General features: G+C 36.0%; 1 protein-coding gene across 5 annotated transcripts in view; it reads left to right on the plus strand.

The window, feature by feature from the left end:
- Positions 1–15,039, plus strand: part of LOC120773947 — a 130,973-nt gene that overhangs the window by 91,605 nt on the left and 24,329 nt on the right. For all 5 annotated transcript variants that reach the window (XM_040103166.1, XM_040103167.1, XM_040103168.1 and 2 more), the window contains one exon: positions 2,875–3,129. In XM_040103166.1, coding sequence (XP_039959100.1) covers positions 2,875–3,129 — 255 coding nt within the window. The remainder of the gene's footprint in view (positions 1–2,874; positions 3,130–15,039) is intronic.

Here is a 15,039-nt window from a genome sequence, read left to right on the forward strand (position 1 = left end):
CTTCCGATCTACAGTTTTGCACATGACTTTTGCAGTTTGCCGTTAGACCCAGGTAGCTCGTTCCATCGGTTTTTTATTTTCTTTGCCATGCTTTTATCAAGATCGTCGTATAGACGATAATCAAGTTTTCGAATGTTAGCCATACACCATTCATGGCAATCTCGTCCACTATTTCATTGCTCTCGATACCTTTGTGGCCTGGCATCCAGTAGAAGTAAAGTAACTTGCTTCTGGCAACACTTTCTACTGTTGCCCTGCTTCCCAAGACGCTTCTGGCCGATATACGATATGAGGTTACTGCCTTGATTGCTACTTGGCTTTTTACGTATATGTTGACTCTGGAATTGCTTGCAGGTACATTAGAGGCTTCCGCAATAGCAAAGACCTCAGCTTGAAATATAGTGCAGTGGTCCGGCAGCTTAAAATATTGCCTTATGGATAACTCTGAACAGTATATTCCCGCACCAACTCCGTCGTCCATTTTCGAGCCTTCCGTATAGATGTTTAGAGTGTTGCGCTTAGCTAACATACCTTAACGCCAGCCATATTTTTCTATGTTTACTTTGAAGCTTCTTTCCCAGTTGAAAAGTGGGATCATTTAGTCGATGTTTGCCCAACCGCCATTACCAACAAGCTATGCTTAGCAAAGACTTGTTGAAAATTTCAGACTGGTATCTCAAAAAGTGAGGAACTAATTCACTTATATACATTAGGGTATTCCATAAAAAAATGGTTTTTATTTCTTTGCTTTGCATCACTCTATTTTATGATTTACCACTCTTGTCTGTTCGAAATTTATCTTTCTACACCTATTACTTTAGAAGGTTATCGATAAAACCAGTCGTTTATGGTCTCAAGTTTTTTCAAAAATATCTGAAAAATTAAAAAAAAAGTTTATTATTAAAAGGTTGAAAAGAAAGTACTTAAAGTCCAAATTAACGGCTCAAAGTTTCTGAGAATTTATTTTAACATAAACAACTAAATTTGTATGTGTCCACGAAGAAATAAAAAATAAAGTTTTAAATGAAACATCCTAATATTCATACGGCCTCCGACGTTTCCTTCTGGGAAATCAATAGTCCCAGTTCAGACCATAAAAATAAATTTATCTAAATCTTTCCTACATTCTCATAATCCGATATATTTACTTCAAAGTCTAAACGGAGTTTAATAGACGATATAGACCGATTCTTTCATCAAATTAAAGAATACTATACCATAGCTTTCTCCAAACATCGTATCGGGTGATTTTTTAAGAGCTTGATAACTTTTTTTTAAAAAAAAACGCATAAAATTTGCAAAATCTCATCGGTTCTTTATTTGAAACGTTAGATTGGTTCATGACATTTACTTTTTGAAGATAATTTCATTTAAATGTTGACCGCGGCTGCGTCTTAGGTGGTCCATTCGGAAAGTCCAATTTTGGGCAACTTTTTCGAGCATTTCGGCCGGAATAGCCCGAATTTCTTCGGAAATGTTGTCTTCCAAAGCTGGAATAGTTGCTGGCTTATTTCTGTAGACTTTAGACTTGACGTAGCCCCACAAAAAATAGTCTAAAGGCGTTAAATCGCATGATCTTGGTGGCCAACTGCCCATGCATCCCGAAAAATGCACTGTTTGGTGTGGTTTGTACGCTGGTGGAATCATTGGACCGTATTTTTTCAAAGATGCTGTTGGACGCAACGTTACGGTGAATGGCGATCGCTATCGTTCGATGCTAACAAACTTTTTGTTGCCAAAAATGGAAGAACTGAACTTGGTTGACATGTGGTTTCAACAAGATGGCGCTACATGCCACACAGCTCGCGATTCTATGGCCATTTTGAGGAAAACTTCGGAGAACAATTCATCTCAAGAAATGGACCCGTAAGTTGGCCACCAAGATCATGCGATTTAACGCCTTTAGACTATTTTTTGTGGGGCTACGTCAAGTCTAAAGTCTACAGAAATAAACCAGCAACTATTCCAGCTTTGGAAGACAACATTTCCGAAGAAATTCGGGCTATTCCGGCCGAAATGCTCGAAAAAGTTGCCCAAAATTGGACTTTCCGAATGGACCACCTAAGACGCAGCCGCGGTCAACATTTAAATGAAATTATCTTCAAAAAAGTAAATGTCATGAACCAATCTAACGTTTCAAATAAAGAACCGATGAGATTTTGCAAATTTTATGCGTTTTTTTTAAAAAAAAGTTATCAAGCTCTTAAAAAATCACCCGATATATGATGCTCAGCACAACATATTCACACAGCTATACCAAGACATCTTTTATAGAGGCCGGTATATAAGGTGTGTAGGCAGAGCTCCTTATACTCGAGTTATGGGACCAATTTCTGCAAGAAAGTTGTAACATAAGCATAGAGTAATTGTAAATGAAGTAGGCGTGGTTGTGGATCCTTTCGTTGTTCTAAGTGGCATCGTGACCAATTTTTTACACTTATCCACGTAATCTTAGGTCCTAAGTAAGCCTCTGTTTAGAAGCCGATTTTCGATTTAATTAATAATTTAGGTATAAGAATATGAACTGATGAATGATGATGTTTGAAATATACCAAAGCCATTTATGGGTTCAATTAAACTTATGTACCCGGAAAAATATCCTTACAAGGTTATTAGTTTAGAATATATAACGAATATATATTCACCTTTCCACCGTTTGGTTTATATTTTTTACTATCGGATTTTTTTAGAGCCTAAATTTCCCTAAAACTTTTATCTTTCGAAGCATTCATTGTATATACGAATACTATATGGTCATTTTAACCAATAAATTCGATAGTATAGTTTTTGGCTCACCCTAATGCACATTTCATAAAGTTAAAAGAACATTACTGAATAACAAAATATCATGCAAAACTCTAAATTCCATTTCAGAAACGCGATTTAGGTATACCCATCGATAGTATAGCAGTGGAGGCCAATGGCGGTGCACTCGAGGCGCCTGACACCGTTGACGGTCAAGTGGCTGTGCTGCCAGCTGAAAACTCCAAAATTATTAAGAAAATGGTGCCGCGCCCAGCAGACGGGCTAGTAAGCGAATCGAACGACAAACGCGTGATTACACACGAGGAGGTCAAGGATTACTTGGAAACGGAAGATGTGCGCAATCTGGGCGATTTCTCGGACGAGGTGAGTGAAACGACCTTTTCTGTTGTTAATATTTTTCACTCTTTTTTGGTTTTTTGAACTCACAAACTTTATTAGTTCACTTGAAATTGTATTGATAGAATTGAATTTTGTGGTAGCTGCGGCTTGTAGAACTGTGCTGTGGCAAATCGAAATTTGCTACGGCTTCAGCACGCGTTCTACATTCAAGCTGAAGAACTAAAAAACAACAAAAACAAAATATATACATATATTGCGCGCTACCAACAGTTGCAAATGCAAATATTTACCAAGAAACTTTGTATTATTGGTCTAGACTTTAGACCAAACAATTGCACACACATACAAACACACAGCGCCGCGGCGTAGGCATTTTTGACTATTCGCAGAAATAATTTCGCGAAAAAAGAAAACCAAAAAATGATAATAATATATATGCGGCTTGCTGTTAGATACTTGTTGTGTAGCCAGCTGGCTGACTAGCTGACTGTGGCTGTTGGTTGGCGGCTGCGGCCTGATAGGCAGGCAAGCTGGTTGGTCTTAATATTAGCTCCAGTCCGGTTATCGAAGTTGAAGTACTCGTTGCTTTGGTTGCATTTTTTCTAGCCAAATTGCGAATTTTCAGCTAATAATGAGGGAAAGGCAAATTTATACGAATTTTAATGTATTTGTGCATAAGCCCATTGTGGTGCGCTTAAGCCGGTGAAGCCGGTGGCATTTAGTGCAAAATATTGCTTGCGATTAAATGCAATTATTGCTGATATCCAAGCACTTATAAATAAATAGTTATATACAAGTATATGTTGGTTGTGTGCACGTGTGTATTTGATAAGGTTTGCTAGATTTAATGTAGAGTAGAAGAAATTGCACTTAAGCTGTATATTAAATAAATTATATTATTGTTGTTGTATTAAAGACACAACTTTTGCAATATTAAAAAGTTCTCTAAGGTTTATATAGAAAACAATTGCTCTGAAAGTACGAAGAAATATCGAACTTACCCCGTGATGAAATTTGACCCGGACTATTCTGCCGTAATCTGAATTGATAAACGATTTTTGTCTAGATTGGTACAACCTTTTTTATGTCTGTGTGAAATTTGAAATTGAATTGAATTGAAATTTTTTTTCCATATTCAATTAGTGTCTGTTTGGCAGCTGTTTTTAACGACTCGAAATTTTTACTGGCGATTTTTACCATGAAAACAAAATTAAAAACGATTTTGCTTTAAAATTTTATAATGAAATCACGGCTACGACATCGTTCTAAATTTTGCAGATGTAGTTATCATCCGCAGAAGTATTTAAGTGGCATAAAGCATACAGTGTATGCCGTGAAGTCATCGAAAACTTGCAAAATAGAACCTTGACTACGTAGCTTAGGACCAAACATTCAACAAACGCAAAATTACGTGGCTTTATGAAATGCCGACGAAATTTTCGAACCATCTAGAGAATAAAGCTCCAAAAAATTAGCTGTAACAAAATTCGTTGAAGGCACTGAAGATCCTGAGGTCTATAACAAATATACGAAGAATTAAATTATGCGATTTGTATTAAAAGACGTGCAAATGGTTTTTTTTTTGTCAGTTCGGGTCTAATTTGATAAGACGATTTTCTCAAAAACAAATATATTAAAGGTATTTTTTTCAGAATGTCAGTACTTCGGAAATATCTATACGAAGCAGGGATCTTAAGGGTTTATATATAGTTAGAAGGTCGAAAAAAGAGAATTTTTCATATTTTTTCTGAGTAAACTTTTAAATTTATTGATCCAAAAATTTTTACACATATTATGGTAACTTCCAACTGTATTTTAAGACTTAGTATTAGTAAAAATTTTTATTTGGAAAGAAAATACAGCTGATCTCCTGGAACTCCTCTCAAAAAAGACGTTTTGCGGTGACCACTATTTCTCTGAATTGAATCCTCTATGTATGTATATTATTCTTAACATTAAGAAAAAATATCAAGAGAAAATCGATTTTTAGAAAATTCTAATTATATACATACATATAACCCTTTAATTAAGTTTTTCAAAAAAGATCTTTATTTGTTTTTTTTAGCATTGTTATCTGTATTTTTATACTTTTACTTTCTTTTAGAACACTTATATTATTAAACTAGTTGAAGAAATTGTGTCATTGATATTAGAAGAAGATTTGAGACTAACACTGTAGTACGTTTAATAATACTGAGACTTATTAGGGCTGTATGCTGTTGCTGTTTTCACATTTAAAGGTATTCTTGCCACTCGTACTGTGTGATGTAGAGTTCTAAAACTGCATTGGAAATTCCCTATAATGGATAGATTTGTGGGATTCATCTCTTAAAAATTGGGTTTTTAAAATTATTCAAATAACCTGAAAACCGATTATTCGAATATCCGATCTGTAACCATTCGTATGAATACACAGTACAACAGCTAATCTGGGGGGTGAGAAATTCCAAGTCAGTGTGATAGTATTAGGTCAGTATAGTAAAACCCTCAAAGGGTTTGGCGTTCGTATGTGTCAGTTTTTTTATGACCTTTTAAATTTGACTATAACATACAGAATATTTTTATTCGAATTCGGTTAATCTGGTTAGACGATTAGTCGTATACCAAGAGCTCTTCTTAAAGAATATTTTTTTTTTAATACGCCTCTGATTGAAAGATTTTTGAAACTAATACACATTTAGAAAACTGCTTCTTATACCTTATAAAGTGCTATCGAGATATGCAAGCTTTGTCAATTGACTAAGACTATTATCATTCTCCAGTGTTGCATTATTATGTCACGTGATCACTTCAGAGAAGTCTTCTAGACATATTATTCATTATTTTATGGTCATGCTAATAGTTTTTAAAGTGCCGTAATGCACAATCTCAATAAATTTCATCGCAATTGACAACTTGCTGCTATTACCTTGAGTTGCTTCACATACATGGAACAATAAACGCATCAACTTTATACCCAAAAGTTTACGTTTCGAGAAGAACTGAAATTTAATTGAACAAATTAAACTATTTGGGGGATCCACTATGGTTATTCTTTTTTTTAGTAGAGGAACGTTACAAGAGCGGGCTGTTACGTAACGCACCCAATGAAAGTGCCTCTAAATTTTCAAGCAAAAAAGTTGATGAGAAGGAATATTCATTCTTGTTGTGCTATACTAAGGCATTGACCAAATCTTACAAAACTTCATATTTTTTTTAGAAATATAAATTTGTTTCATTTAGAGTGAACGGATGTGAGAAAACCCGTCTACTGGACTCATTAAGCTGTGAATACCTTACCTATAACTGTTATGGGCTCATCTCGAGTACCCTAAAGGGCGTAGCTATTCACACAAAATGCGATTCAGCGCAATACAACTCAAAAGGGGATTTCATAGAGCGTTCTTGATTGTTTACATCTTCGCTCTCTCTCCAAAAAATACCTATCTGGTAAAAATATGTCTTCGGAAAGTAAAAAAACATATTAAAAATTAAGTTCTTTCACGCTTTTTGACATTAATATTATTAAATTAGGCCACCTAAATTATGATTTTATCAAATGTATTTCTCTTTAAGATATATTTAACGGTTTTGTATTGGTTTCTAGAAATCTCAATATTTTTTTCTTTCATTTTTCATATGATCTTTGATTAATTACGACAAAAAGTGAGGCCTACAAGGCCTTGAAATGTGCTTTCATGACAGAAATAAATTTTTTTTATTACCATCTTTTGTTAAAACCATTACTAATTAATTTTAATTTAATTTTACATTTCCTCTGCGCTTGCATTTAAATCCATGGTCTACGAGCTGGCAACCAGGCTAAAACCAAAGCAAAAATTTCGCATGGGAACAAACTGTGAACTATTAATAGCGCACATTCGTTATGCTAACCATTGCAATATGTGTTTGAACAAACAAAATTATCCAATATATTGCTTGCTAATGCACCCAGTTTGCTGTATTACTATTTGCACTAGAGTCAAACTCAATAGCTTTGCGCCGAAAACCCAACTCTTCGTCGCCCTTTCGCTGGGAGAGTCAGAAAGCATCTTCAATGCGAGAGCAACTTCTTCTTGTAGACAGCCGATACACACACACACACACACGCACATGCAGTTTTGAAGAGTGTAGTCTATAAACCTGTGTTTATTTTTATTCACTTTGTGGCCAAAGCGAAAATCAGGTTTGCCGCTGCAGTCTTTTGTTTCATAAACCAACCCTAAACAACTTCAACTGTTTCTAAAAAACAAAGCAACAGCACAATAAATGTCAGAAAAGGAGCGCTCAGCTGTATTCTAGCAACAAAAAAAGCCAAGAAAACAACAACAAAAATTAATGATTATATAAAAGCGAAAAAAACAACAAAAGCAATGCTTGGCATTTGCTACAACCGGAGATGAACACTCGAGTCTGCTGCCAGCTATAGCATAGCAATGGCGTTGTAATAGAAGCTGCACACAACTCAAGCCGTAGTTAGTTAAAGCTGCCACAAATATGCTCAGCGCCGACGAGTTACGATTGCAAATAACAGCAACTTACAGCTCTTTCTTTTCTCCGAAGTTTGGCTTTCATTAGAAGTTATGCCATGGCTGGCCATTAAGCAAGCGCTCATCTCCATTAGCAACAAAAACGTAGCAAAGTAGCATGCCAACATCTAGAACAACAACAAAACAAACACCGGAACGAGTTGCATCATGCTGCCGAGTAGTGCGGCTGCGACGTAGCGCGCTGCGTTTACCGCCGCATCCATAGCTAAGGCTTCAACTGCTATGCTCAAACACATAAGCTCGAGTTGCAGAACGGCAGCGCCACTACGAAGTTGGCTGAGCTATACAAACTCGAAGAAAAAGCCACAAGCCACAGTCACAGCCGCAGAGTGGTACAACAGACAACAGCAACACTTTTGACTGCCGCTGGCGCGTTGGTGCGCCGCTCAAGTGCTTCGCGTTGGTAGCGGTGGTTGGCAGCAAAAAAGTCTCTGCCTCTTCGTGGCTGAGTGTTTGCCGCAATCAGTTGTTGTTTGGCATGCGCGACGGTCAGTTATAGTTTTGAACGCGCTTTATCGACGGTGTAGCTTGTGCGGTACGAAGACAAGTAATCGCTGGCTTGAGGAGGCGAACGTGTGTACGCAAGATACAGTTCATATTTCTAGTTCGCTTCGTGTGCGTATATGTGTGTATGTGTTTTTTGTCTATGTTAATAATAATAACATCTTGCTCTGTTTATAACTTACATGGGATATTATGCAAATTGGAGAAAAGAGTGGAAAAAAAAGCAAAAGAGGAAGAAAACACCCAAGGTATTCGTCTCGCTTTCACACTAATTAATTAATTATTTATAGCAAATATCAAGTGTGTTGACTAAGCAGGCAATAAAAAGTTTCTGCAAGCTACCAAAATTAAAAATTATTGGAAAGTAAATAAAAAAAAATTTAATTAACTTTAAAAAAAAATTTAAAAAAAATATAAAATAAATTAAAATTTCATTGAAAATAAATTAAAAAAATTATGAAAAAATATTTATAATATTTAAAAAAAGAAAGTTGAGAAAAATTAATTAAATAAAGTTTTGAACTAAAGTAATTTTATATTGGCTAAATATTAATTATTATAAAAAATAAAACAGAATAAGAAACCATATATATTTTAAAAAATAGCAAATTAATAACAAAAATTAAATTAAATTCATTGTGAAAACATTTTTTTGTTAAATATTATAAAAAATTTACACAGAAAAAAAATCAGAAATAAACAGAATTGAGTGAAAAAAATAAATTAAAATAATTATAAAAAATTAAAACAAAATAATAAAACAACCAAGAAATTAAAGTAATAATAAATTAATCATATAATTCAATTAATAAATAAAAATATTAAGAATAAAAACACTGCTAACACTTCATTTTTTAACAAAATAAAAAAAATTATTAAAATAAAATAATTAAAACCAAATAATAATGAAAACAATAAATCTAAAAAAATAGTGAATTATTCGTGAAAAAAATTAAAATAAACTACAAAAAAATTTTGGTTATAGTAAAAAAAATTAAATACACAATAATAATTATAAAAATTAGTAAATTGATCAGAAAAAAAATTTATTAATGAAAAAAAATTAAATTAAATAACTTATAAAAATTATAAATTTCTGATTATATAATAAAAAATTAAAAGAGATTAATTACATAATTAACAAATTAAAAAATAATAATAAATTAATTACATAGAAAAAAATTAATGAAAAATATTAAAAAAAAATATATAAATTTTGGTTAACTCACAAAAACATTAGGAAAGATGAATAATATAATTAACAAATTGAAAAAATAATTAATTAATTACATAGAAAATTAATTAATGAAAAATAATAAATTACTTAAACAAAAACATTGGTTTCAGTAATGCCCATAAAAAAATTAAAAAAAAACAACAAAAATTAATTTAAAATAAAAAAATACAAAGTAATCTTAAAGAGACTTGAAATTGAAAAACCCACATAACGGTAACTGCGGTCGAAAATCGATTTAATGCAACCTTGGAGTACACAAAAAAGAAAAAGAAACCGAAGCAACAACAAATGAAATGAAATACATAATTAGCAGTGCATAAAATATAAATACAACAAATCAAATAAATACAAACAAAACAACAACAAGCATGATACTTCAAACTACGTAACAATTGTGAAAGACAATCAAACAAATAAACACAAAAAGCAGCAAATATCTGAATAAAAGAGCAACAACATTGCATAGGCGATCAGCTACAGAAACCAAATACAACAGAGCAACAGAGAAAAGGTAAAAATGTGTATCACAAAAGTGTTTCGTCGACTCAAAATCCGGCAAGCGGTCGCGGTGGTGACGGCTGCTGCTCGGACGGCCTTCTATGAACACCTCCTTTAACCGCCGACCTCAGCCACGCACTGAGCGCAAGCGTTAAACGGCCTTTACGATTACATACACACATACATACATACATATGTAGAGTATGTGTTTGGAGATGATGATAATAGTGTTTAGAGCTGTGGCCAACTGACTAAATGACACAGCCATAGCAATTGCATGTTGTTGTTACTGTTACTTGAGGCAGTTGTGCCGTTGCGCTTGCTGTTGCTGTTGGGCGCTAGCGCTAATGACTCGCGACTGTCGATGACGCTGCCGCTGCCGCTGCCGCATGCCGGAATGCCCGATGACGGCAAAATTGTGGTTCAATTTCGTATTGCAGATGCTAACGCTGTTATTGTTGTTGTAGTTGTTGTTATTGTAAACGTTACTTTGTTGCTGTGCCTGCGGTTGCGCCGTTTGCGGATATTTTAATGTGCAAGGGAAGTGACAAAATAGCAAAAACAGCAACAGCAACTGCGAAACAAAAGACTTAAGCAACGAACTTGATCTTTTATTCTATGCAGTGGCGAAAGCAACAACAACAACAACTATAGCGAAAATACCAGTACTACTGACTCAGCATTCGCATGGAGGTTAAACGATAACAACAAATCAGCCAGAAGAAGAAGAAGAAGTGGGAAGAAGAAAACACAAAAGCGCACACCAACAAATGCAAAAACAGCTAGCGCTACACGCGTACACACGGCAGGGCGTAAAAATGGCTAGAATCTGTGTTGGCCTGCAGTGATTGAATTTATTGTAGAAACAGTGTGTAATATGTGTGGAGCAGCTAAGGCGTTGTTGTTGCTGCTGTTGTTGTTATTCCAGCAGCTGCTGCTGCTCCTCTCGCATGCTAACCAAATGAACGGACTCAAGTGAACTATAATAAATTTAATGATTTTTGTTGAGTTCCTTTTTGCTCATTTGTGCCACAACAGTGGCGGCTTCTGCCGCTTCTTACTCTTCTGCTGCTTTTTCTTCGTACACACTGTAATAAAAGTGTGGAAGAATAAGTTTTTGCCAAGACGCACCTTCGACGCAGACTGCGTCGCCTCTTCTCTACCGTTTATACCCCCAACATCAGCTTAATCAACAGTCGCCTCATCCGCAGCATCATCATTATGACCGCATGCTGATTACTTTAGCTGCCTTCTTGTTGTTGTTGTTATTGCCATTGAACATCTAAGTTGGCCGTAAACCGGTACTGGGCAATTACCTAGACCGGGATGGGGAGTGGCAGCATATACGGTTGAAGATGAATAGACAAAAGAACTCTTCTAGTTCTAATTCTAATTTTAGTTAGAATGTTGTGTGCAAGTTGTTGATATTCGGTTAGTCTGCGATGCTAAAAATGTGCGGAAGTATCAGAAAATAAATAATAGCCCAATAACAGCTAATCTGTGTGGCAAATCAACTCACGCTGTTGAGGCATGAAAGTCGTGCGGGTATTCTGCAGTGATTCTTCTATTTCTATTTTTGCTTCTTGTTACATCAGTGTTGTAAACAAATTAACTGTACTTCAGCGTATTATTTACATACTAATCTGCACTTTGCTGTTAGTTTGGGTGAACATTTCGCAGTAATTAGTGATGCGTGGCGTTTAAGAAAGACTTTACTCTTTGGGTTCCATGTCAAACATTTTGTTATAAAATGTGTTCAGAGTTGCATTCAAAGTAGATTCGACAACACTGATTAAATAAATGACACAATAAAGATATCTTATTTGTGTTTATAATGAAAAAATCGAATAAATCCCTTCCTGGTAGCGTTTATAGTTATGATCAATGGCTGCCTGACATAGAAAAAGAGATTCATATTAGGTTGTCAAATATCTCCCTTCCGCCTTTTTGTCTTTTGAATTTCGCGACTATGTGTAAAGCGCTACAGAGCTCGTATCTGGCAATACTACTTGTATACATCTTTGAAAGGTCTTGACATAATCTACAAAACGACGATAGGCATGATTAGTTTGGATATTGCGGTTAACAGTTATAGACGTGTAAACATGGAGTTCACTAACACCGAAATTCGCGTTCTTTTAAAGTTTTCCTTCGTTAAAGGCAAATCCGCTAGAGAAAGGTTCCGTAAGATGTTTTGGGGGATGGTACTCTAAACTTCGCACGGCAGAGGAATGGTTTCGACGATTCAGAGCGGATGAAAACGACACCATGAATAAGCCAGTCGGCGGAAGACTTGTGACGACGAACACCGATCAAATCATGGAAAACATCGAGTTAGATCGATGTGGTATCTTGCGACATCGCCCAGAAGATGGGAGTTAGTCACCAAACTATTTTAAACCATCTGCAGAAGGCTGGATACACAAAAAAAACTTGATGTCTGAGTGCCGCATGATTTGACGCAAAAAGTTCTTCTGGACCGAATCAACGCCTGCGATATGCTGCTGAAGCGGAACGAACTCGACCCATTTTTGAAGCGGATGGTGACTGGCAACGAAAAATGGATCACATACGACAATATCAAGCAAAAATGGTGGTGGTCGAAGGCCGGTGAATCGTTCCATACAGTGGCTAAGCCGGGATTGACGGGCAGGAAGGTTTTGCTGCGTGTTTGGTGGGATTGGAAGGGAATCATCCACTATGAGCTGCTCCCATAAAGCCAGACGCTTAATTCTATTATCTACTGCGAACAATTGGACCACCTGAAGCAGGCGATTGACCAGAAGCGTCCAGAATTGGCCAACAGGAAGGGTGTAATGTTCCACCAGGACAACGCCAGATCACACTCTTCGTTGTTGACTGGTCAGAAGCTACGGGAGCGCGGATGCGCTTTTATCTTCTTCTTCATAATTGGCGTAGACACCGCTTACGCGATTATAGCCGAGTTAACAACAGCGCGCCAGTCGTTTCTTCTTTTCGCTCCGTGGCGCCAATTGGATATTCCAAGCGAAGCCAGGTCCTTCTCCACTTGGTCCTTCCAACGGAGTGGAGGTCTTTCTCTTCCTCTGCTTCCCCCGGCGGGTACTGCGTCGAATACTTTCGGAGCTGGAGTGTTTTCATCCATCCGGACAACATGACCTAGTCAGCGTAGCCACTGTCTTTTAATTCGCTGAACTATGTCAATGTCGTCGTATATCTAGTACAGCTCATCGGTCCATCGAATGCGATGCCGTGCCCAATGCACAAAGGACCATAAATCTTTCGCAGAATTTTTGTCTTGAAAACTCGTAACGTCGACTCATCGGTTGCTGTCATCGCCCAATCCTCTGCACTCAGTCCGAAGTAGCACCTGTTGGCAAGAGCAATCCTGCGTTGGATTTCCAGGCTGACATTGTTGGCGGTTTTATCACATCCGCCATATAGCCCGGACATAGCGCCAAGTGATTACCACCTGTTCCTGTCCATGGCAAACGCGCTTGTTGGTGTAAAGTTGAACTCAAAAGAGGCTTGTGAAAAGTTACTGTCTGAGTTCTTCGCAAATAAGGAGGGGGCTTCTACCAAGTTACAGTCTAAATGGAAACAGATTATCGCATATTTCAACTAAATCCGATCACTGTAAAACTTTTTGTAAGGCATTGAATAAAGAGCAAATACGCGGAAGGGTGATATTGACAACATAATATTTCAAGAAATTAGTTCATAGCTTGATATTTAGCTTCAATTTTTTTGTAAAACTTTAAAGATGCAGGTGTATTTAGAAAGTTTAAAGTTTGGCATAAAACATCCTGCAATTTATTGTGTTTAATATTGTTGTAGAATGAACCTTTAGACAGATCTAAATTCGGTTTCTCTTAGGTAAAACCCCATAGTTTGATGTGTGGTTGTAACACATTACATTTCACCACCTCACTGCAGTCTCTCCAGGACAGTCATGTTCTGCCCTCTTTCTTGAACATTGCGATTTGATCCCTTACTTCCAGTCAATGAATTTTTCACGCTTTCCTTTCAATGTGTTCTATGATTCTCATTTCAACTAATTTGAAGTGCACCAATTTGGAATATTTTGCTCCATTAGGGCAGAGTGACGAATTACTTATTTTTATAATATTTTTAGAATCGCTATTCACTGATATTTATTCAAGTCACCGTTGTATGAATATATTATGTGTGAATTTACAGTGCTCTGTATCACAAACTTTACTGATTTTATCATTTACTTTAAGAACTTCTAAAGATTTGTATTTGTGCTTATAATATCGTTACTAATATAATAAATTTGTCATCTGAGATAATATATGGGAATTCTGTAATGCGCACGTTCATGTCGCACACCCAGTCAATATCGCAAGCGCGATAAATATAAACAAAGAGCTGGTTCATTCCACAATAATCAGTAATTGTAGAAGCATTGAATCAAAGTCTTCAGCGTTTCACTTTCAAGTAATCATTATAGGTATTATTGAATATGATTAAAAAACGTAAACTTCGGTTGCACTGAAGCTCTTCACAAATAAAGAGGTTTCCACATAGCAACTTAATTTGAATTTGTTGCGTTAGTGTGAGAGTTATAATATATGATATAGTGGTTCGATATCGGCGGTTCCTTCAAATCAGCAGCTACTTGGAGAGACTATAGACAAGATGAACTTGTCTAAATTTACTTAGTTCGTCACTCTGATGAAATAAACATATAGTTTTTATAGGGTCTCCGAGATTTCCTTCTGGATGTTACATGCTTCCTAGCAAAGTTAATGTACCTAGTTCAGGGTGTACAAAAAGTATTCTACTTATGCTTGAATTGGATATGGAAAACATGAGATGATATGTTAGAATTTGACCCGGACTTACAAAACCAAAAACAAAACTATTCTCCCGTTTTTAAACTCTTGCAACATGTTGCTGCAGAGTATAATAGTTTTGTTCACCAAACGGTTGAACGTATCATTTAAATCGCAGCAATATATGGTCGATATAGGGTTATGTTTATATCAATTATCAGGATGACGAGATGAGTTGAAATCCGGCTAACTGTCTGTCTGTCTGTTCGTCTGTCCGTGCAAGCTGTAACTTGAGTAAAAATTGATATATCAAGGATTAAACTACGAATGCGCGTTGTTTGGCAAAAACCAAAATCAGATCACTAATAAACATTTACTTGAAACATGA

This window comes from Bactrocera tryoni, chromosome 4, assembly GCF_016617805.1.
Source record: "Bactrocera tryoni isolate S06 chromosome 4, CSIRO_BtryS06_freeze2, whole genome shotgun sequence".
Lineage (NCBI taxonomy): Eukaryota > Metazoa > Arthropoda > Insecta > Diptera > Tephritidae > Bactrocera > Bactrocera tryoni.